Here is a 25,234-nt window from a genome sequence, read left to right as displayed (position 1 = left end):
GTTTTTTTGGGGGGGGCGGGGGAAGGGTGGCAGCATTTAATATATGGACACAACCATTAGTTACTTTTTTTTCTTGGCAAAGATGAGTTGTACTACTGGTTTAGCAGATATACAACAGTCAGTTCTCAGGCCTTTATGGAAATAAAAAAAAAAAGTCTGCCAGCTGTGTCATATCACAGAGCCAATAAATGACGTAAGGAGTTAAATGGCTATCACTGCCTGCTCCCATTATTTTGGCTGGGGAGGCATATCTACTGAATCAGGGTGTGTTACTGAAAAAAACCAGAAAGGTTAGGAATGGGAAAAAAACAAAACAGCTTTATCAGGGGTATTACTGAATAAGTGATTCTCTGAATTACATGAAGAACCCATTTTGCTGCCAGAAGTGCCAGCAACGCATTGCCCCTCTGGTTGCCAAAGGGTCAAGTCCTCCTGCTGTTGCAACCACTTTGCTGCTAGAAGGAGCAGCAATATATTCCAATAAAATGCATTATTGCTCCCTCTGGGTAGGAATACAATGTTGGCTGCTTGCCTCAAAAAACCTGGTCTGGCTCATGGCCCTGAGGAGAGGTTTAAATACCACAGGGATAAGGGATTTCAGAGTGAATAGTTGGAACAATTTAATGTGATTAAAAACAAGGAGCAAAACTTAATATATTAAATGTATGTAGCTGAATTTTTATATTGATTTGAAAATTTCATTTGAGTTATCACTTTTTTTTTCTCCCAGGCTTGATAATCCTGGCACCTTCATCTACTCCGGCACTGGGGAATGCATATCCTTACCTGATTTTGCTTGGATTTGTCTCTTGTGTGATGATTGTCATGTTGATCATTTATGGTTTCGTGAAAATTATTAGAAGGAAGAAAGAAACAGAATTTGGGTGAGTTGGAAACAAATGGCCATTGTGGTAATCGGAACGTATTTCATAGATTTAGAACTGGCTTGATAGTGGTCATGCAAACCTTCAAGTTTTATTATATATTTTAATTGTGTGTGTGTGTGTATCCCTTCCTGCCCGGCTCCTAAGGAGTTTACATCAAATGTCTCTGTAATTGGCTAATTCAGTACAGGTAGTCCTCGCTATCCAACGTTTCACTTTACAATAAATGGCATATCCAACGCTTTAAAATGCAACCCCAAGGGGCGTTTTTCAACGCCGCAATGCGTTATCCGACGCCTGAATGCGTTATCCAACGCTCACCGCCACTGATTAACATGGGACTCACTTTACAACGGTTTCACTATCCAACGCTACTTCCAGAACGGATTCCGTTGGATAACCGAGGACAGGCTGTAGTGGTTACCTTGTCAGGGTGCTGGATTCACACAGGCTGGGCGTTGGAACAGTAATGATGGGCGCCAGGAACTTTATTCATACAAACAGCAGCTTTATTAATTACCATCAATACAGCTTCATCCACAATATATATATACACATACACACACACACACACACACACACACACACACAATTCTGATATAGCATCATTACTGTTTCCTGTTTGTGCTGTTTTTATCCTCTTCCATAGCTATCCTCTATCTCGGCTCGCTATGGAGGTCCTGAGTCTTTACTAATTCTGGTTACCTACAGTAAGTGATCCCTCTGCTGTGCAGCCCCCTCGGACTCCCCTGCCTCACTTGTCCCATCTGTACCCTCTGACTCCCTGCCAGGGGCGTAGCTAAAGACCGGGGACCTGCGCTCTTGGGGGGGCCACTCGCTAGGGTGACCAATCCATATTTTTCCCAGCAAGCGCCGACTGCGCATGTGCGAAGAGCGCATGCCGATCACACAAGTGCGATCGGCACTTGCTGGCTGCTCATGCACATTTGGCACTTGCCAACCGCGCATGCGCGATCAGAGTTTGCCAGTCGCACATGCGCATGCCCGGTCAGAAAGTGCTGTGGCCAATGCAAATTAAAACTGTGGCCCGGGGGTCCGCCCATGTCTTACTACACCACTGCTCCGTACCCACTCTGACTCCTGTGACTCTCTGACTCCTATGACCCTGTGACTCTCTGACTCCTAAGACATCCTACCCCCTCTTGACTCCTGGCCCCCTCTGACTGTCTGTCTGTCTCCTGTGACAGAGTCTCTGTCCTGTGTTTTCTGTTACCCTGTCCTGCTGTGGGGGTGCCTCAGCAACTGAGCACTGTGGATAGGAGTGCCCCGAGAGAAAAACGGTTGTAAACCACAGGTGTAGCTAAAACCTAAGGATGCCGGCAAAGCTTGCCATTGCTGAAATAAAGTATGGTACAAAAAATGCTGCCTGAATCTGCAACATCTTATATGTAAACACATACTGTAAGTGAAACATACAGGTTGAGACAAAATGTAGTGCACTGGAAAAGAGTGTCTTGAATAGGAAAACACTAGTTGATGTTGATTAGTGAAAACAAAATCATGTAAAAACAACTGGTATAAAGTTCTATGGCTACAGGGACCACACGAAAGACATTTTAATGTATAAAATACTTAAGTACACCCCTGGCTGTGGATCTAGAGTCAAATGCATCAACCATATGCCACTTAGTTATTGGATAGGTACTTCTTGACGGATAGTAAAGTGTAATGGGGCCAGCAATCATAGCTAATAATCCCAATACAGTCCTCGGTCAACAAGGGTATATACAGTCTATGGACTATATCACCCGAACTCAAAACACGGTATACCCAAAGTCTCGGATTTATAAGTACAACCCTGTTCGCAATGTAGGTACATAGACAAAGACCATACTCTAGGATGGATGTCCCTCTTGCCTGGATTTAAAGGTTCTTTATTCCCTTGTCATCCTATTACAAATGCACCCTCCCTTAATCTCCCTTAATCGAGGAATCCAGGCAATTTTTCTCTAACAAGGCATGTTAGGGAGAAATGGCCTATTGTAAAGTGGGAATTCAACTTCAATATTCAGTGTAGCTCCTTGTGACCCTTAACAAGTTATTATTTCATCCTGTTATTTAGGCAGCAGACGGTAGAATGTAAGCTCTTCTGACCAGGGATTAATTGTGCTTGTACTGTACATTCTGTTTGCACTGCAATGTATTCTGTCAGCAATATGTAGCAGTATGTAATATTGTGGTGCGGGTGTTAGTCATAAATTGAGTACACAAGCTGAATTCTTGCTTGAGCCACCTACCCTCCTTGGGTACCTCACACTGCCCGAGAATCATCAAAGTGCAATCTGCACTATCATGGCCAAATCGTCGCTACTGTACATGCCATTAAAGTCAAGCTTTAATAACTCCCTGAGCCTTCTCAGAATGTTCTTTAAATACATTGTGTATTACATTGTGTCTTTCCTAATGAAAAATGTAAACAAAAGTGCATTTTTATTGTTATGCCACATTACTTACAGCACGGGTGGCACCTTTTTTTCAAGCAGGCCAATAAATGGGTACAAATATTTTGGCGGGCCACTGTCCTTCCCACTGCTGCAGTAGGGGGCACATGAAGTGTAGCGGGGGAAGGCAGAATATGAACTGGCCAGGGCTACTCACAGCTTTGCCCTGTGAGCCCCTCCCCCCCCATTGCTCACACCTCCACCTCCTTGCTCTCACCCTCTCTTTCCCCCTTTTGCCCCATATATTTCTCTCTCCCCATGTATTTTGCTCCCCCCACTCACTGTTCCCCTCTGTCTCTCACACCCCCCTTTCTCCTTTCTCACCCATCATGTCTTTCTCTCCTCCTACCCACCACCAGCATGTCTCTCCCTTATCTCTCCCCCAGCATGTCTTTCTCCCTCCCCTCCCTCCACTCCCAGCATGTCTCTCTCTTTATCTCCCCCCCCCCATTCCCAGCATGTCTCTCTCTCCCCTCTGAGCTGGTCCTTCCTTCTCACCGCTGGCAGCCGGTCCCACTCCCTGGCACATGCTTCAGACCCGTTCTCCTCTGCGGGGCTCCACCCCCTTACTGAAGCTCCGTCCTATGCATGCTAGGCAGAGAGGAAGGGATTTCCCCCTCTGCACTGCCTGCAGATATTGAGTGCAGGTAGGCCGGACGCACTGGACCATTCCCAATGCCATCGTTGGCTTGCTGGCCACGGGTTGTCCACCCCTGACTTACAGTCGTTCACCTGGTAAGGGAAAAGACATACGAGTCAAAATATTATGCCAACAATAGATGTTGCGTTCAGTTTATTTAATCTTGAATAGGCACTGTGACTCATCATTCTTACATACTTGATAACATAACCTGACTGAGTCCAAACATTGTCCACATGGAACATGAGGGAAATGAATGAAGTAAAAAGAATGTTATCATAACGTCATCTGCAACCTTTGTATGGATGACTCAAATCTAGAAATAGCATATATAAAAGTAGATATTAAAAGACAGCACGTGTTAGAAATAAAACATTATATCCTGTTATTGCATGTCTCCATCATTTGAGGAGTTATTTATTGAGTGATATTTGAGTAAGGTATGATTTAGGGGCTTAATAATAAGTCCCTTGCAGGTTGATACATTTATTGATTTAGCCTTGATATTTCCCATTATATAAATAAGACATGAACAGCCAATTATATAATAAAGCACACAGGCATGAGACAGTTTACATTATTTAACGTATATTATAAATGTAATATACACACACCACTTAATGAAACACTGTATAAATCCATATATTGCACATGTGCTTTTGGGGAAAATGCTGTAGAATACAATTAAAAGATCTCATGTAATGTATTATTATTGTTTATTTGTAAAGCACCAACATATTCTGCAGTGTGGTACAATGGGGGGTACATAGTTATGTATATTACATAAACACAATGACATACCAAATAAGGACAAACAAGTGCAAACAGATACAGTAGGTAATGAGGGCGCTGCTCCTGGGAGCTTACAACCTTGAGAGAATAAGGGGCAAAGTTGAAACAAAAGGTAAAGTGGTTGCTCATTGTGTATATGTATATTGTATATGGCGTATACCTCCGGATGGAGTATGGTCCAGCCGCACAGCTGATCCCATTCAGGCTTGGGGATGTGGATATTAGGGGATGTTAGCGTGGACTTTGGTCCAGCCCCACAGCTGGTCCCAATAGGTTTGAAGGGGGAGGTAGATGTTAGCGGTATGTTAGATATTCTTCCTTGAAAAGGCGAGATTTCAGGGAGATTGAAATGTCTGAATGCTGGGGGAGAGTCTGATGGTAGGGAATTCCAGAGAGGGGGGGAGGCATAGAAGAAGTATTGTAGGCGGGAGTAAGAGGAGATAATAAGGCAGGAGGAAAGGTGGGTGTCATAGGGATATATTGGGGATGGGGGCTGAGATGTAAGGGGGGCGGCATTGTTGAGAGCTTCGTATGTTAGAACTAGGGTTTTAAATCTGATTGTAAAGGATATGGGAAGCCAGTGTGGAGATTTGCATAGTGGCGCAGCAGAAGTGGAGAAGTCTTGCAGCAGCATTTTGGATGGATTAGAGTAGGGACAGACAGACAAGGGGAATGCCAGCTAGGAGAAGGTTGCAGTAGTCAAGTCAGGATGAGTGAATGAATTAGGATTGTAGTTATGTTATGAGTGAAAAAAAGGCGTAGCAATATTTCAAAAGTGGAGACGGCTGGACTTGGCAAGGGAGTAAATAGGAGAAATGAAGGAGAGGGCAGAGTCAAAGATGACTTCTAGGCAGCAGGCTTGATGTGTTGATGAGATTGTGGTATTATTGACAGTGAGGAAGAGTTTGGGCACAACACAAAAAATGAGTTTGAGTACTGTGAAAGACTTGCCACATACAGATTTGAGCCAAACTTAGACCACAGGACCCGATGAAATACTACCACAGTTAGCCGCGGCAACCTCCCATCTCCTCCAATGTGGTGAAAGACTGCACCCAGGGGCCCTGATGGAATATAACAAAGTTAAAACAGTACCAGTAGAAAAAAGTGGTCCAGGTTTGGGGAGATTCCAGTGAGACAAGTGAGGGTCCAGGGAGACGAGTTAGGGTCCAGGGAACAAGTGAGGGTCCAGAAAATAGAAAAGGGGCCAGGCAACAAGGAAGTTCCAGCAACCAAGATAACTTGTTGCAGCAGCAAAGGTTATATAAGGCCTTGCCCCCGCTGCCTACTACAGCGTCCGCTGTGGCGGACGCTGCGCGCACAAGAGACCTCCCTGCAATGGCGCCGGGCCCGCTGCGCGAGAGCTACTCCTGCTGTCAATAGAATTGAGAGCAGGACTCGCGTCGAGCGATTAGGCACGCCCCCCGGCGGTTCAGCCAATGAGGGCGAACCTGCCGGGTGACGTCATGGCCGCGCCCCTGTCACTCCTCCGCCACGCCCCCCCCCGGTCTCTCCTCCTGCAGTGAGCTGCAGACCGGGGAATCGGCTGAACGCGCCGCCAAAAGCGCGGGCGCGCGTTACAGCGGAGAGACCGGGGCCTTAGCCTAAGGCTCAACCAGGAAATCCCTCTGCTGGACAACAGTGATAACCCTGGGAAACAGAGCGGGCCAAAAGGCACTAATTCCTGCAAAACTTGTTTAGTTAAATATGCAGATGGAGCTAACAGATTTTGATACATTAGACCAGGATGATGAGTTGGTTGTCATAAAATAGCATAGCTTCAGATTACTTCCAGTTCTGACCCCCTGCTATTGGCAATTGCTGTACAAATGCAGATTGTAAAAGTGAGGTCGCCAGTGTAGTTCTGTCCATCTAGGTCCATGGAAGGTAAGTTTCACTTTTTATATAGGAGACTACTATGGGATTTGGGATGGTCTATTATAAAGTGTCGGGTTGGGATCGCACATTTAAGATGACAAATGGCAAAGCATATTTTATCATGATACAGCAGTAGTAGTGAATGTAGCACTAGACATAGTAGTATAATAACAGTATTTCTGCCCAATGAGACATTTCTGCATGAATCACAATGCTTATTGTTTTTGTGTTATTTAACCAGGCATGCTTTCATCAACTCGGATGATTCAGATATTGTGGTAAATTATAAAGCTAAGAAGTCGTACACCAGGAAAACTATTGAAGTGACCTGTAAGTTGGATTTGATGAACATGGGGTTTAAAAAAATGTACGCTATGAAAATGTGCTACTTATTTCACGAGTGAAACTATATCCTAGGTTCCAGTGTTCCATGCACATATTACTAGAATTGAAAGCTACAAAGAAAGGTCTCAGTTTGCATTAAAAGTGTGCCACCTGCAGGATATTATAAATGACTATTTTATAGCTATTTATTGTTGTTAGGGTTAATTATGTTTGAAGAATAATTCCCCACCCCCTGTTCTTCATAGAGAAAAATAAATCCTAGATTGAACACCTTTGCATTGTATTTAATGACAAAATAGTCCGATGATAAGCAAAAATTAGGAAATTGAATGGGAAAACCTATCAGCACAATTTGACATACATTTGAAGATGTAGGAGTAATTGTAAAAAGGAGGTAATAATTAATTAAGGTGCAAAAAATAACACCTGTGGGGAAAGGGTATAAAGGAGGATAAGGGATAGGGGAAAGGAGGGGAGGGAAAACAGGGAGGGAGGGGGGAGAGGCAAAAAATGGAGGGTGTATGTCAAATTGTGCTGATATGTTTTCACATTCAATTCCCTTCTTTTTGCTCATCATCAGACTATTTTGTCATTGAGTGCTGGGAACGACTCTTTTTGTTAGTACTACCTGGGAGGCTTTAGCCCCCCCACCTTCCCGCTGCACCACTTCCTCACACTTTATTATCTTTTATCATTTTTTTCATTGAGTGCTGTCTACTCCATATGTCTATTTAACCTTTGCATTGTATGATTTGGGGAGATTTTTGCATTACACTACAAATTCCATTGGGAAACAATTGAGGAATTAGTGCTATGAAAGTTTCTCCAGTAAATTTGCTATAGAGCTAAAAACACTACTTTTCTATTTACTGATCAGGAATACGGTTACTGTGCCTTGTTTAAGAGTGTCACTTTCTTCTACTTTTGTTCGATCATAAATATGGAAAACATCTTATTAATTCCTAGACATTAGGCAAAGTACCACTACTTTGTTTTGCTGCCTTCTTTGTAGGTTATAGCAAAACACACAAAATCCACGGGGAGCATGGGGAGGAAACAAAAATAAATTTAAGTGCAGCAAAAATGACAATGTGAAAAAAGCCTTCAATTGACTTGGCTCTAATGAATTGACTACTTACAAGATGTAAGAGTCAAAAAGGCAGGGTTGACTCAAACGGTCAGAGGTAAGTGGATGATGCAGTTGTCATCAAAGTGGATCAGGTCCCCAGGATCACGTACCCCAAGGTAGAGAGAAAAACTGGCATAGCGCAGATCACTCAAGATAAAAATAGCTTTAGAACAATAAAATATTATACTCACATTCTAACAATAAAAAACGGGCATTACACTGCATTAGTGTAGGAAGATTTTAGCCAGCTGGCTCACCGTCCTGCAACGTTCCCCTACTCCAGTGGGTTCCAGAGCAGGGGGTGAAACTGTATTTACTTAAATTTTATCACATTTTTCACTTATTTAAGTTTTTGATTAGTCACTTATTATTAGTGTCCACTTTTTATTTCTTTGTAGGTTATAACACAATTCTTGTTCAGTATTTAAATATTATACCTACTACTTTTATCATTATTATACTTATTCATTATACGGTACCAAATTCTGCGGCTCAGTAAAATGGGAAGGATCGACAGCGACACAAATAACATGGCAATATAAAAACAAACTGTAACAGACAAAAGAGGAAGGGTTCTTGCAAAGTGAAGTAAGCCAGGGTTCAGTGGGTAGAATGGGATGACCAAGCACATATAGACAAAGGGAGATCATATATGCTATGGCTCTTTATCATAAGCACAGCAGCTGGGCTGCATCTGCACCGGACGAAATCCAATGTAATAAAGATGTCAAGAAGGCGTGATACAGGCTTCCTATATGAAGTGAGTCTTTAGGATGCCATTAAATGTGTGAAATATGGGTTTGATGGAGTGGAGGAGGAATGCATCAAGTGGGTGTGTTGTTAAACACAAACGCGTGTACCATATGAGAATACCTAAGCATAACTCTTTATCTAAAATTGAACAAAAGCTATTGGAACCTATAAACAATGCAGTTAATAGAATTATGTGCCACAAATTCTACAAAGCAAATTTACTTTGGGTATACCCAGCAACAACAGAAGTGATTCATCTCAGCATAGCAACGGTGAAGCACATCACCAAGTGTTGATATCGGGATGGCACCCAATAATTACTTGTAAGAGGTGTACTTACAGGAAAGTTTAATGCCCTTTAATAGCTGCATAGCCTCGCAACCAATTATTCTGACAGCATAGTGACATGTCAGATAAGCCATGTGCTTATGCGCATCTCTTTTCATCATGCAGTTTTTTTTTTAAAAACATTATATTATAGTGATTATTTGGATTACTAGTATAATCATAAACATAATTTATTACCCTTTGGAAATCTTTGTATACAGTACACACACCACAAAATACCTGTCAGTGACTACCAGAGGCTGGGAGAACACATTGTTTGAGTGGATTAACAGTCAGTGACCTTATTCTTACTTTTCAGTGAGTAATTTAGGCATCAGCCAAGATCTGCAAGAGAAACTGGAAGATGTTATGATTGAAAGCAGCCTGCTAAGTCTTGGAAAGGTGCTGGGAGAGGGTGAGTAACATGATCCGAATAAACGTCAAAAAAAGAAATCAATATTGAAATCGCAATAGTAAACCGAGTGTGGATAAAGATTTATTTGTAACCTAATCCCAGCTTTTATCCTATATTCAGGTGAATTTGGATCTGTGATGGAGGGAGAACTCATTTATCCTGATCAAACAACTCACAAAGTAGCTGTAAAAACGATGAAGTGTAAGTAATATTATTGAGAACTTCTTTACTGTCAGAAGGGAGGCAGGCAGTTCATTCTATCCATATGCCCTAATTAAAAAAAAATAAGATTTCTAGAGATAGTTGAACAATGATGAATAATATCCTTTGTGTTACATTGCTGTGTGAGGGATTGCTGTGCTCGTGGGATGAGTTGTACTTTGTATATGTGTACAATTAATTTCAGAGCGCCAATGCAGCGCTCGGATTTTTTATACCCAATGTTACAAGGCCCATAATGTACTTGCTAAATAACTGTTTTTTCTTGTTTCTAGTGGACAACTTTTCTCAAAGGGAAATAGAAGAATTCCTGAGTGAAGCAGCCTGCATGAAAGACTTCAACCACCCAAATGTTATTAGACTACTAGGTATGTCCTCTAAAGAAGAATACTGGCTGTTAATTCATCAATTAGGATATCCGTCTTTATGAAGCAGCTGTCCCACCGAAACATGTTTTTCACCATATTTCTTTTGCAAACGAAAGAATCTACGTATAAGTGGCGCAATCATTTTAGCCCAATAGCTCATTAGACTATAAAGCACCATGGCAGTGAGTGTAATGCTAATGTGTGTTTTGTATTGTAGGTGTTTGTTTAGAAGTGAGTCCCAGACGAATCCCCAAGCCCATGGTGGTTTTACCTTTCATGAAGTATGGAGATCTTCACAGTTTTCTGCTGTCCTCCAGAATTGGCTGCGGTCCTCAGGTGATTTTAATCATTGTACAGCCCGCTTTATTATTCTCTCTGGTGGTATTTGTAAAGATATATAGTATTGTGATACATTGCCATTAAATGTATAACGCAATAATGAGTATCAATGCAAACTTGCAATTGCAAGACCTTTACTCACAGAAGCAGAGCCCTACATTTTATTACAGCCATGGCCTGCCCCTAGTCCCTTGTAATCAGCGGCAGAGCCATATCAGGTAGGACCCAATACAAAACAATGATCAGACCCGTCCAGGCATTCTTGTGGTTGTCATTCCAGAATTAATTTAGGGTTGAATATGGCAGTGAGTCTGCCAATCTGCCAATCCCTGCTAAGCCCTAGAAAGCCATGCGCCACAATTCATTGCAGCCACACCGCACTCTGCCCTTACAGCAGCATGAATCCCCTCATGTAAGTCATCACGCAGAGTGGGGAAGAGACAGACTTGTTCAGTGGCCGGGCTCTGGGATAGGCCCCGCTGGCCTAGATAGGTGCCCAACCGCTGGCAATACCCCTGCATATAATTCAATCACACAACAACTCTGGGAGGAGGGGAGAGAATAGACACGTTTTGATTCTCACTGGGTACAAAGGAGAATATACAAATGATCAGTGAAGTTGGTAAGAATATGAGTGAACTTTGGCAAATTGTATGTTCTATAAAAAGAGAGTGAATTTTGGCAGACAGACATTCTAATGTTCTCTTGACATCGGGGATTGCCAAAAACCAACCTCCCCACCTCGGCAATCCCCAAAAAATGCAGCGAGCTGTCAGTAATGTAACATTGAGCCATATGTTTCTGCATCTCCGGGAAAGGTGAGTCCGGCTACGTTTGTACATCGGTCTCGTATCTGTGTTATGGTGCATTAAATTCATTCTAAAATAAAAGAAAGAGTACATAGCTGCCTCATATGCATGGTTTTTTTTGTCTTCACTTGTAACTTTGGTACTGGTGGAGGTTCCTGGCAGTATTGTATTATTTTTAAATATCACGTGTTAATGAGAAATTATTTCTGGTCTTCTTGTTATGTCAGTAATATAAAGTGTAATCTGTAAATTACAGAATACACATGAAGTGCTAGATGAGCCTACAGGATGGCATTGACATGAATTGCAGGCCATGTTGCTACTGAAAGGGTCACATTCACATCATGCTTGCTATTTGCTATGTGCTAGCTGAGGCTTTGTCTCATGTCTTTGTCATGTCTGTTTCAGCACGTGCCGTTGCAGACGCTGTTGAAGTTTATGATTGACATTGCAACAGGAATGGAGTACCTGAGCAACAGAAATTTTCTTCACAGAGACTTAGCAGCTCGAAACTGCATGTGAGTTTAATCATAGACGTTTTAGTACAGTTTGTAACTCTGTGCAGCACACATATTGCTTCTATATACAGCATTACAGAAAAATACAAGGGCGCTCTCTCTCAAGGGGTTTCTAATTAGAACCCAAAACTTATACAATAAAATTTTTGTATTACCGTGTAAGAGGACCCCACTCGTAAACCTTGTAAATGGTATATACTTCGGGAGTACATATTACACATGGCATCGTATATAAGTCTATCTATCTATCTATCTATCTATCTATCTATCTATCTATCTATCTATCTATCTATCTATCTATCTATCTATCTATCTATCTACAGTATCACCAGCCCTGTACATAGCGCTTCACAGCAGTTATACACATAATAATATAACATAATGGGAATAAGCGCTTGAGACATAAAAGTAACAATAGGATAAGGAGTCCCTGTCCCGAAGAGCTTGCAATCTAAGTGGAAAGTAGGAAGAACGTATGTAATATAATATATTGTTGAAATAGCAAACTCTTTAGTCTTAATCACCATTTGCATGTCATTACCCAGAATCCCTAGCTGCAGTAGAAGCACTGTTTGTTAAGAGATACTGGGGAAAGTCAGGGTTGCAGACTTGTCTGAGACATGTGAATGTGCTCACAAGTGGTATTTCTATTTGCTGTAAACTTTTAAGCAACATGTGACCGTGGCGACCTATAACCTGGAAATGGAAGCGTCCGCCTCTTCCATTTCCCTATACAGCACATCATGTCCTGCGTTCGTATGGAGCTAAGCTGCCTTGGGCATGAGGTAGCCCCTGGAGTGCCAGACCCCATGACGTAGTGTCAATGTCTTGGGGCACCCAAAGGGTTAAGGATTTTCACACTGTTCCAAAAAAAAGACAATCAGTAACAAATCTCAGATTTCTCTGGCATTTCTCCTAGAACTCGTTCTTGCCGGCTACTTTGATTACTCTATTGATCCTTTTGGTGCCAACAGGGAACATTTTTTGTTTTATAGATGGGTATAATTCCACTCTTGTCCCATAGCCATATTGATTGTGACTTTGTGTATCTCCTTTTTATATATTTTACTAGGTTGCGAGATGACATGACCGTTTGTGTTGCCGATTTTGGTTTGTCCAAGAAAATTTACAGTGGAGACTATTACCGTCAAGGGCGCATCGCTAAGATGCCTGTGAAATGGATCGCTGTCGAGAGCCTTGCCGATCGCATCTACACGATTAAAAGTGACGTGGTATGTTGTATAAGGGGCTTATTTTATATCTGGGGGGTGGTGGTTGATTGGGCTGTATTTTGGATGACATTCCCCATTGACTTAAATGGGGCCCTAAAGCCCCTCTACAGTCCCTGACTGATATCACCCAGCTTCTTGGCTCCATTTCCTCTCTGAATGAGAAGAGTGAGCTGCTAGTTCTTGGGGATTTCAACTACACTTGGCTCAACCCTAAAAAACACAAAATCCAGATACAACTCAAGTCACTTAACCTAACGCAACTCATTTCCCAACCCACACGGACAATCCTGAAATCTCACAACCATTCCTTGCTAGACTGGATTCTCTCCTCAATTCCCAGCAGAATCCAATGCTCTGGCATCCTTCCTGACATTTTCAGTGACCATGCAATATTGTACTGTGTAAGGAAAATTAAACCACCTCAATCAAGCCCTAAAGTCTTCCTCACTAGAACATTTAGAAATGTTAACCCACAACAGTTTCTGGCTAACCTTACCAACTGCCCTTGGTACAGAATCAACTTAATTCCCAACCCCGATTCTGCGCTCGACTGTTTCCAATCCGAGTTCTTAAAACTCTGATACCCATGCTCCACTACACAGAATAAGAGTACATGGCCCACCTTACGTGGGTTACAACTGACCTTATAGCACTCTACCATTTCAGGGATGCCTTGTGGAAAAGCTACAAAGTAACTGGCACTACCAAGGATCTTAATAACTACAGATACCTGCGGAATATGTGCACAAGGCAAACAAGACATGCAAAGGCACAATATAACTCTGACAATCTTCTAAAGAATATATAAAACCCAGCTAACTTCTAGAAGATTATCAACAATATATTCCAGCCTTCTAGCCATCAACAACCAAGTAATATCACTAAGGAGGATATCACACTGACAAATCCCACTGGCATTGCAAATGCATTCAATGATTACTTTGTGGGGTGTGCTACTAAAATATTAGCGAAACGCAATCCAAACCACAAACATGAACCTCATTCTGAGAGTACCCCTATAGCCCCACCATCTCCCAACACTGCCCACAATTTTCAATTTGTCCCAGTATCTGAAGAGATTACACAAGTGCTCCTCAAATTAAAACTAAGCAGCCAATGTGGACTTGACTTACTGCAGTCTACGTTCCTAAGACTTGGTGCCCCAGCCATTGCCAAACCAGTTGCTTCCCTAGTCAACTCTATCCTGTCTGCAGGCCATATCCCTGAGACCTGGAAGACTGCTAGAGTTGTCCCAATCTTTAAAAATGGGGCAAAAACACTGTTTCAAACTACAGGCCAATCTCTCTTCTCCCAATACTATCCAAAGTCATGGAAAAATGTGTTCACTACCAATGAAGCGATTATTATACTAAGACAAATTTCCCTAGCCAATTCCAATCTGGCTTTCGCCCCAAACACTCCACGGTAATTACCCTGCTAAAAGTTTGCAATGAGATCCAGTGTGGAATGGAACTGGGACAACTCACTGGTGCAATATTCCTTGATTTTGCAAAGGCTTTTGATACTGTTGATCATCTTATCTTGCTTAACAAACTCCAGTGCTCTGGAATAGGGAAGCATGCTTTAACCTGGTTTCATTCCTACCTATCAGATAGATCCCAACATGTGTCTATCTCAGGCTCTAACTCCAACCCTTTGGATATCACCTGTGGTGTCCCACATGGCTCTGTTCTGGGGCCCCTACTCGTCTTAGTGTTCATCAATGATCTTCCTAAAGCTTGCAATGGAGCGTCAATACACATGTATGCAGATGACACAATCTTATACCCACACAGCCATAGCCTCTCCGACCTTGAACACATACTTCAATCTGACTTTTTGAGACTTGAAAATTGGATTTCTTAAAACAAACTGTTTTTAAACACTGACAAGACTGTAACAATGGTATTTGGTACCAAGACTACATTTCTAAAGCTTCCAGTGACTGAGCTCCTGATCAGAACCAATGCTAATACCACCCTAGCCCCTGTTACTAGTTTTAATTACTTGGGCATATGGTTTGACTTCCATTTAACATTTGGGATGCACATTGATACTCTGACATCCAAAACCTATGCCAAACTAGATGTACTTTATAGGAACAAATCCTCCCTATGGCTGGTCAGAAAGCATATCGCACAGCAGATGCTAATGCCAATCATCGACTATGGGGACATAGTATACGGCCCAGGCACCCCATCTTAGCACACTTGAAACCCTCTACAATTCAATATGCCGTTTTGTTCTCCAATGCAAATACAACACACACCACCACCAGTCTAAGTTCTTTGAAAACTAAAGCTGTCTCACATTTTAATCTGGTCTGTAACTGTTACATACGCCTATAATATATATTATCTCTAACTGTGCATGCTATGTCTTGTATATAATGTATACCCTGTTCACTTATGTATCTATGTTTTGTAACCATGTATTATTTGTCATCATAACTCTGTGCCCAGGACATACTTGAAAACGTGAGGTTACGCTCAATGTATTACTTCCTGGTAAAACATTTTATAAATAAATAATTGACTTTGTCATAAAAAAAGCCTCTTCAGCAGATATATAGGATACGCCCTCTAGGGCAGGGGTGCGCAAACTGGGGGGCGTGCTCCCCAGGGGGGCGGGAGATTTGTCTGGGGGGGCATGGGTGTTTTTTTTATGTGTGTATACAACACACACATTTAAGTATACAAAATAATTTATAGTATATTGTGGTTTACACTTTTCTAGCTAAAATTAAAAACTACCCAATGTTTTCTAAAACTGTATATTCTACAAACTACATTTCCTATTCAGTGCAAAACATGCAGACACACCAAGAAGTAGTAGAAAAACCTTAGTTAGTTGAACTTCTGAAATGTGATTCAGCGCTGCTAGATGAATGACACATTAACACTGAACGCAGTAATTGTATTTGCTGTATAGTATGGCTTTATATTTCCCTGATAAGGAGAAAAAAAGCTTCACAGCATATTGAATACGGGATAATGAGAGCCCATGTGTTCAGCTATTTTTTTCTCTAAGTACTTAACATCACAAGGGAGCATGTTGACACCATTTATTCAGTAAATAATTCAGCCATTCCATAAATATTCTAGAGTAGTGGCCCCCAACCTTTTTTTACATTGTGCACCTCCTGCTAGACAATATTTATTGTGTGAACCATTAATTAATAAAACCTATTGCCTACTCATCAGACTATTGGTAACTAAACTGTTTGACCAATCCCAGGCAGTATAGTGTCCTGAGTTAGTGAGGGGAACACACGCGTATTAAGGCCCCAAACTGCACCTCCATGTGTGCAGACAGCGTGAGTGGTATAGCTGTCAATCACTATGGGAGCTTCCAAAGTCAAACCTCACCGTGCCTTGCTGCATGGTGGGGAGTGACTTTGGAAGCTCTTGCTGTAATTGACAGCTATACCACCCAACCCAAGGTACAGATTGGGACTTGACCAAGTGCGCGGTTCCCACACATGTTTAGGAACTTACTATACTACCTGGGATTCTCCAAAACAAATTTGTTTTGGAGAATCCCTTATAAACACCTCACAATCTCCACAGGTTCCCTAACATTCTCCACATTTGAAGATTTGATCATTTGGTTCACATGGTGTTTTCTGTACACAAGCTAAAAATACAAATGTTTTACTGGAGGCATAGCTATGTATTTTATTTACTGTAATCTAAGCCATATATGTGTCCAGATTTTAAATCAAAGTGTCTGTAAAATCATAGCTCACTGATATAAAAACTATTATGTATGTTGATATTCCCTGGCAGCCCCACATACTCACTGATTACCCAACTATGTTTTCTAAATTGCTATCTGAAAATGCAGGAGTCTCTTACAGATACAATTAGCAATAGTTGTTGCATTCTAAAGATCTGTGTTATTCCATAAATATCCGCAGATAGTGTGTAACAAGTTGTTCTTATTGTTTGTTAGTTCCAAGTCAAAATCACTTTGAATAGTCATTGTCCAACACACGAGTGGGTTACTGGGACCTGACCTTTTCTCATGAAAGGATGCATTTAGTGTCTCTGGAAATATCATCCTACATTTCTCCTGTGTTATTTACAGTGGGCGTTCGGGGTCACAATGTGGGAAATCGCAACCAGAGGAATGACTCCGTACCCTGGGGTTCAAAACCATGAAATATATGACTACTTACTAGAAGGCCACAGGCTAAAGCAGCCAGCAGACTGTTTAGATGAACTGTGAGTATTACTGAAGTTGGGAAGGGAATCATGACGTTAAATCAATTTCCTGAGAGAATTAAGCAGCTATGCTTGTGGATTCCTACTTTTTCTAATTTCTAGATTAACCTAGGTTACCTAATTTAATCTAGACCATCCAGTGCCAGAGGGATGTGCGCAAAATGTATTTCTGTCCCTCTGACAGTGTGAGAGGGAACACATTTAGAATAAGTTGAGGATATAAATCATTTTTTAATAAAGCCTTATCTTTATTTTTTTAGTGAGTGTCAGTAAGACCTCTATTGTTTTGGAGGGCACATAGAATAATTACTGCTATGGGGCCTTCCACCACTGGTCACAATACGCATTCATTGCATAACCTGAATATTCATATAAATAAAGGGGTAAAAAGGGAGCAGTTGTACGCTATTGCATTCCCTGAGGTACCGTTTCAACCCCTTGAAGATAAATTATTTTCCAGATGGAACAATATGGCCGCCAGATCAGCCTCATTATGGCAGACCATTAGAAATCTGTAACATCATGCCGGCTTGCTATTTGCGGCCCCACCTTGTTGTTTTCCCATAAGTTTACAGAGGGAAAAAACTGTAAGCAACTCAGGATCTATTAGGTTCAAAGAGGGGAAAATAGCAGTTTTATCTGAAGTTGACTCCATGGTTCTTCTGTTAAGTGTATTAATATTTAAAAAATATGTGAAAAGTTTAGGCCTTTGGAACAAGGCTACATCAAAATGTGGATGTCTGAATGCATTTTGTAGGGGGTTGGGTCTCTCCTCTTATTGGCAGAGCCAGCATTATGCCCCACAATTGCAAAGGTCTATGGGTTCCCATGAAGGAGATTTAAGGGACCTGGGCCAAACAGCAATCACATTTAATTCAAATGTACAAAAGCATCAAATTAAAGTTAATAATAGTGCAGCAGTTTGTCGTTAAGCAAAGCATAGTAGAGTAGTTCTGTATTAATACATATGAGGAGCGATGGAACTCTTCAGGGGACAGCATTGCACTGCTCTTCTCCTTTGGAATCCAGTGGTGGCCACACTACATGTATTGACTTGCATTTTTAGACGAGTGATGCTTTTCACAGTATTTTCACTACAAAATGTTAATACATTTTTATTTCCTGCACTCCTTGCAAATGCTGAATGCTCATTTTGTTTAACTTCCAAAATGTAAACCACACGGCAGATAGATTTATAAGATTTTACTCAATATTTACCCCCTTATGCATGGAGGAAAACCAATAGTACTGATCCATCAAACAGAACTCCACTAAATAGTAACTCTTAGAAAAGTCTTAATGGGTAACAATGTTTTATAATGTTTAATCCCACACCTACTTTGCAGGTATGAATTGATGTATCTTTGCTGGAGAGCAGACCCTGGTGACCGACCAACGTTCACGGAACTGAAGTTTCACCTGGAGAATCTCCTAAAGAGTTTGCCGCCTGTTATGGACAAAGAAGATGTTATTTACATTAATACGAGCTTGCCAGAGGACAGCGAGTTCCTGACACAAGACCCAGAGATTAATCACATGGACATGGATCCCAATTACGTATTACAAACCAGCCCCTCAAAGTCTGATACCACTACTGTCATGGTGGAGGTCCATGAAAATCATCACAATGAGGAGAGGTACATCTTGGAGGGGCCATCTGAAGGACAGTCTGGGGCTTTGGAACAGGTTAGCACCCCGTTGTTGCAGGACAGTATTCCACGGAGCAGGGCACCTTGGTGTGAGCCCAGCACACTCCTTGCAGGCAACACGTTGACTGATGGGCTTCTCTATGCTGACGACTCTGCAGAGGATGCAGAAATCATGGTGTAGATAGCTAAAACACTCCTGAGAATTAAACATTCCCCATACCATGTGGCATTAACAATACTGCTGTTATTTTGTGGGGAAAAACCCTTCTTGACAAGATATATTTCAGTGTTTTTAAAAAAGCAGTGAAATACGTTTGGGTGAAGCCAATGTAAATAGCAAGATAGTATACTGTATTCTGTGTATGTGCGTGTTTATGTATGTATGTGTATATATATATATACACACACACACACATCACACATTGTGTATATATAAATATAGATGATATATAGATTTTTATTGATGCTACAAAACAGATGTAAATATTAAAAGTCTAATAGAGTATTGCAGAGTATCTGTGTTCAGTCATTCCCTGTCCTCTCGTGCCTTACTTAGCAAACACAGGAATTATTTTTCTGAAGCACAAGCTATGCTTAAGCATAAAAAACCTCCTTATACCAGTCTTCATTTATGTGCCATTCTTTTTAATCTAAAGACTACACTACCTCCCCTTGCTGCATTAGCTTTGGAAACTGTTAATTGCATTCTTAATACCATTTCAGTATATTGTAAGGAAATTAAGTTGATTTAATCATGTCACACTGCTTTGGAAAATCGAACAATGACTGAAGTGAGGCTTTTCATAGGTTAATGCAGGGGTGCGTAGACTGGGGGGCATGAGATTTTTCAGGGGGGGGGGGGGTTGGGCGAGGCGGGGGGTTGCGCTCTTCCCCAAGGCATTTAAATTAAATGCCAGGGGATCATGTGGTGCTTCTGTAACTTCACTTATCTTGTCTCTGGCGACACGTTGCCATGGCAACACGGCGTCAAATGATGCCAGAGACATGGTAAGGAGGGTGCGGGAGCAGGGTGGGAAAGCAGGCAGGCAAGGGGGCGCAGGGGGGAAAGTTTGCTCACCCCTGGTTAGTGAATCCAAAGAAGGTTACTTTCTGCATGGATGTATTACAGATATGCAGCTCTGATAAGCCTATAAATAGCAAACTTTCGTTTTTAATCTTTAGCAACCCATGGAAATGAAAGGCAGAGCAATGAGAAGCTAATCTCTTCTGTGCTAGAAGTGACAATTCAGCTTTCTGATGGCCTTGTAAACCACCCTCTCCCAGAGACATACACAGATCTGCTGTGATGACAATATGGTCACGGAACCAATTCCAGGCATATATGATATTACAAATATTGATCATTTACATGTTTTTGTATTATTATGTAACGGGTATTCCACCCCACCCAATCTCATATGTAGTGTGGGTGAGTAGAACATGTGTTGTTACCGGTGTGGTGCGTATACCTGCAGGCTCACAGGAGGTCTGAGCCTCCGCTAATGAGAGCCTGGGGTGAATCCTCTGGAATGGATCTTCGTTTACAGCGCCTCCACCTATGTAGGATTCTATGGACGTGTAGAATGACCCTAACATAGGAACCCACTCAGAAACCACATACACAGTATTATGGATAACAGGTTTACTGAATGAACAATGACAACACCTTACTTCAAAACACTATATCAATAACAGTGCATCAATACAACTGTGTACCATCCCCCACCCACATGTCCATCATCACATTCCCCTCAGTCTCTTGAGTGTCCATAGCAATAAAGACCAGTGTGAGTGTGAGGGATAGCGCTTCCCTGTGTTGGGGCCCGGTGGTGCACTTAATATATATAATACCTCCCTGACCAGTCCTGGTCAGGAAAATCCTTGGAGCTCTGCAACACCGCACAGTGATCCCACGGCGTGCTGCACTGCTCTCTGCAGGAGTGGGTGCACCTCTGCATCCACACGAAAGGAATCTCCAGCCGGAGTGCTTCTTTAACACAGTCTCTGAACACGCGATCAGACAGCAACCCTCTTGCTGCTCTAACTATAGTGAATGATTCCCTGTCCTAAGGCCAACCCTATACCATACAGCTTCCTCTGGTGTCATAGGGGACTAACTGGGCCCTGGGGTGTACCTCTACCCTAGTCCCTAATCCTCCCTATAACTAGCTACCTGCACTACGCACAGCCACTTACTTGGTCCGTGCAGCAACCGTGCTGCACAAACACAGTGCCTGCCTGTCAGACCTCACAGCACTAATAGCTGTGACTCTGACAAGACAGCACTCACACTAAGGGCAGAGTCCCTAACTGGGGCCGTCCCTTATCAGTTACCCACTAACCTGGTGGGGAGTTGGGGCCTACCTGGAGGGTGAGGGTACCTATCTGGATGCAGGAGTTGCACTCACTCCCTGCATCCTTCCTTCCCCTTCTGCTCCGCTGCTCCAACTGACTCACCAAAACCCGGGAAATGTATCTATTCTCCCTCCAGGGCAGTCCTACAACCCTATTGGCTCCTAGAAAGCACCTGGTGCCTGCCTCGCTATGCCTCATGGGAATTGTAGTCCCAGGGCACTTACAATAACATTGAGGCCGCGTGCGTGCCTTCCCCCTGCCTACACAAACCTGTAATGGCCGCCGCAACCTCTCACTAACTTCCCCTACTCTCGCGCGACTCTCCTGCGCCTTCCCTGCCCTCACGCAACTGTTCCCTGGCTCTAGGGTTCTCCCTGCGCATGGGCGACTCTGCCCTGTCTCTCGCAGCCTCCCTGCGCATGCGCGAGCTAACTGGGCCGCCGGGTACTCACTGCGCATGCGCGAGTTGAAGCGCAATGGCGGTGCCCTATCCGCCCGGCTACGGGAGCGCCGGGAGCCCTGAGATGCGCGTGCGGCCTTGGCAACCGGCCGCACGCGTCCCCGGCAACCCCCGAGCCGGGACCTGACCGCCCTCTCCCCTGCCACTGCCGAACGGAGCCGCCATTGGACGCGGCGGCCCCCGCGATCGGCAGTCAGGTGAGGGGGGTGCGGTAGCGCTGGGGAGACCTGGCTACAATTAGAAAGAGGTTATAAACCAAATGCGACTTTTCAACCACTATTCTGTGCAATGGAACGGCTGTTAGGCCATGAATTCTCATATTGGACTTACAGTACTTTGGAGCTCAACTCTGACTTGGTTAAAGATGCAGTTCCATTTAGCACACAAAAAAACAAACTTGTAAACAAATCACAATTACAATGTAATTTGTATCCATGAGCAAATGTACTCATACTTACTGCAAATGTATTGCTGTTTGGTAATAAAGCTGCAGTTCAAGCTCCCGTTTTTTAAATTTTTTTTTACTTCAATAGTTTCATGTGGGCAATCTCTACTTACCTAAAGAACTGCATAGCTGCCGGTCAATTCGTTCTCCGTCTATTGATCGGCAAAGTTTGGCGACATCTTTAGATCTGGGGAATGTAAATGGTTGCTATATGAACAAACATGCGTGTTAAAATAGAATACAAGAAAATTGGTCTTTCAAAGTTGTTTTTTTTAAAACAGAAAATGCTAAAAGTATTTTTTCTTACTACAGAACTGATTTATTAAAAAAAAAAAAACCCACACATGCAGGATATTGACTGAACTGCAGCTTTAAGAAAGAGTGTTTATTTTCATCCGAAATTCCCCCAAAGTAGTCAATGAGGAATTTCTGCTTCGGCAGATATAGAATAAGCCCCATAAACTCTTGAGCGTATTATACAAATGGTTTATTTTGAAGGTAGGAGAATCTGTACTACCGTAAAGCTGCAGTTCAAGCAATATCCTACATGTGTGTTTTGTTTAATAAATCAGTTCTGTACTATGAGAATATAATTGTAGCATTTAAAAAAATAAACAATTTTAAAGAAATTTTGAATGTATTCTAATTTAACAAACATTTTTGTTCCTATACAAACCATTTAAAAAGTCACATCCCCTTCTCCTTCTGAAACAGCATCACCTTTTTGAGCCCTGCCCTCTCTAGCAGTAAACCAATCGAATCTAGTGCCTGCCTGGTCACGTGATCTTCCTCACAGAACTTTGTCTGTCAGTGCAGCAGAAGAGGACCCAAAATGCATTTAGTGGACCCCCAGCTGAATTTCAGTGATTGATTACAGGAGAACAGATCGATCAGCAACTTAGCTAATCACTTGTCAGTGTGTAGATTGTTTTAATGCACATATTGAATATATATATATATATATATATATTTTTTTTAAACCAACAGCTTGAACGGCAGTTTTAAGGGAAACCCTCCATAAACTGCATTAGATAACTGAACATATATGACCCATCATTAATCATATCACAGGAAGCACAATTTCTTTTCAAAAGTGCAATCTCGCCCATCACCAAATTTAACAGGGGCAATGGTATGCTTGGTTGGTTAAAAGTTGGTGCATAAAAATTTTATATTTTTCAATCTTATACTGGATCACGTTGGCCTCATACAAATCAGAAACTCTGAATGTTTTTCATTCTTACGTCTACTACTTTTTATATTACTTTAGTTGGGTCCTTCTGTAAGGCAAAGGGTTCTGTTTTTTTTGTCCCAGATTTTTACAGCCGGGAGACTTTGCTACATAACACCAAAGCATTTTTTCTTCTCCTTTTCCTGGATGGTCCTTAGACATGGGTGGACTGTACACACGTTTACTGGTGTTATCATGTGAGGTGGGGCATGTTCAAATAGTGGAGAGAATAGAAGAAATGCTAATTCAGACAATAAGTGTCCTAAGACATTGACAATATGGTGTGATGTTTATATTTCGATGGTGATCTGGTAAGATCCATCCAGGTAAATTATGCACAACAGGTTGGTTTTTTTTTAAACAGGTTGATTGTGAATTCACAGCTGATTGGATATGAGTCTAAGGGACATATTTAGCCATTTAAGGCAAGTGAATGGGCATTAACGATCGATGGTGGCTATTGCTCTCGTGAATACATCAATGTTTTTTTTATTTCTCTAACAGCCAACACATGGGCCAGTTCTATTTTCATCTGTCAACTAGGACTGTCCTTATAATTGATACATTTAATTTTTCTGCAAAACAGACCCTCCAAAAAAAGACAGAATAAATGGCAGACGGGAAAAGGGTATGAAAAACAAAGCATAAGTCTAGCAAATATTCTGTAAATTTAAAACAAATAAATTGACTGAAACTTTGGTATTATGAAAACACTGACATTGATTAGCTAAAGCTACAATGTATTGTCAGCCAGCGAATGTGAAGTTGCTCTGTAATGGTACAATGTACACAGATATATTTGACATAGCAGCTTCTACGTGTAAGATGGTGTTCGTATCCGACGCTGTATTGTTTCTAACTATTTGGTTTGAAAAAAATAAAAAATATTTCATGATTTAATTTGTTTTACTCTTATGAATAACACGTTTGGATGAATTGATGCAGTTTTGACTCTGCAGGGATAGAGTACACGAGGGCATCTTCATTTCTCCCCATGTCTTTTAAATATACAGTATATTATCTCAATGTGACAGAAAAGGGAGGTGGGGAGGTCAAATCACTTTTTCTCACCATGCTTCCACATTTTAAGATGCAGCTACAGTATGATTATTTGTCATGTGCCGTTCTGTATGTGTGACAGAACACAATCTTTTGTTCATTAAATGAACACATAACAGTAATTAAAACTCTCACTTAAAGACTCCTTTCTTACAGTTTTACGTTTTGGCTGTTATTTTACGTGAATACAGAAATTCCAATTATTCAAGCCAAACATGAATGTAAAAATGCTTCTTTGTGACACCTCTTAACCTCTTCCAGCCATGCAGGGTAAGGGCATCTAATATCAGTCCTAATAACTACACATTTGGAATTGCTGAAAGCCAATAAACACAGCTTTCAATTGTTAATACATTAATTTAGAGAATGTAATATAAGGTATTCAGTTTATTGTATACTAAGCATGTGTTGGGAACATACATGTAACCAAGAACATGATTAGTTTATCAGGGACATTTCTAAGAATTAGTTTGTAGAGAAGGAGAAAAACTGGAAGAGTGCTACTGTAGGTATCAAAAAAGTAGAAAGGAGCGTGCGTATCCCATAAAAAGATTATGTATTGGTCATGTAAAAACAGGGCAATGGAGAGCCCTACCAACATTTCACGCTTCACAGAGCGCTTTCTCTGTGAAGCGTGAAATGTTGGTAGGGCTCTCCATTGCCCTGTTTTTACATGACCAATAAATAATCTTTTTATGG

General features: G+C 41.8%; 1 protein-coding gene and 1 long non-coding RNA gene across 2 annotated transcripts in view; both read left to right on the top strand.

The window, feature by feature from the left end:
* MERTK (MER proto-oncogene, tyrosine kinase) overlaps positions 1-19,490 on the top strand; it is a 121,129-nt gene extending 101,639 nt beyond the window's left edge. Inside the window, exons 10-19 of the mRNA XM_075596351.1 lie at positions 731-884; positions 6,898-6,986; positions 9,530-9,625; positions 9,746-9,826; positions 10,120-10,212; positions 10,430-10,548; positions 11,769-11,878; positions 12,951-13,110; positions 17,200-17,336; positions 18,683-19,490. Of these exons, the coding sequence (XP_075452466.1) occupies positions 731-884; positions 6,898-6,986; positions 9,530-9,625; positions 9,746-9,826; positions 10,120-10,212; positions 10,430-10,548; positions 11,769-11,878; positions 12,951-13,110; positions 17,200-17,336; positions 18,683-19,166 (1,523 nt within the window). The 3' untranslated portion in view covers positions 19,167-19,490. The remainder of the gene's footprint in view (positions 1-730; positions 885-6,897; positions 6,987-9,529; positions 9,626-9,745; positions 9,827-10,119; positions 10,213-10,429; positions 10,549-11,768; positions 11,879-12,950; positions 13,111-17,199; positions 17,337-18,682) is intronic.
* A 382-nt stretch (positions 19,491-19,872) lies between these two features.
* On the top strand, positions 19,873-22,303 carry LOC142492994 (uncharacterized). Its single transcript, XR_012800948.1, has 2 exons — positions 19,873-20,372; positions 22,042-22,303. It is a non-coding gene; the product is annotated as an uncharacterized LOC142492994 (long non-coding RNA).
* The last annotated feature ends 2,931 nt before the right edge of the window (positions 22,304-25,234 follow it).

The sequence above is a fragment of the Ascaphus truei genome, chromosome 4 (genome assembly GCF_040206685.1).
Source record: "Ascaphus truei isolate aAscTru1 chromosome 4, aAscTru1.hap1, whole genome shotgun sequence".
NCBI lineage: Eukaryota > Metazoa > Chordata > Amphibia > Anura > Ascaphidae > Ascaphus > Ascaphus truei.
The sequence above is the reverse complement of the archived record's forward strand: the minus strand, read 5'-3'. Positions and strand labels throughout refer to the sequence as shown.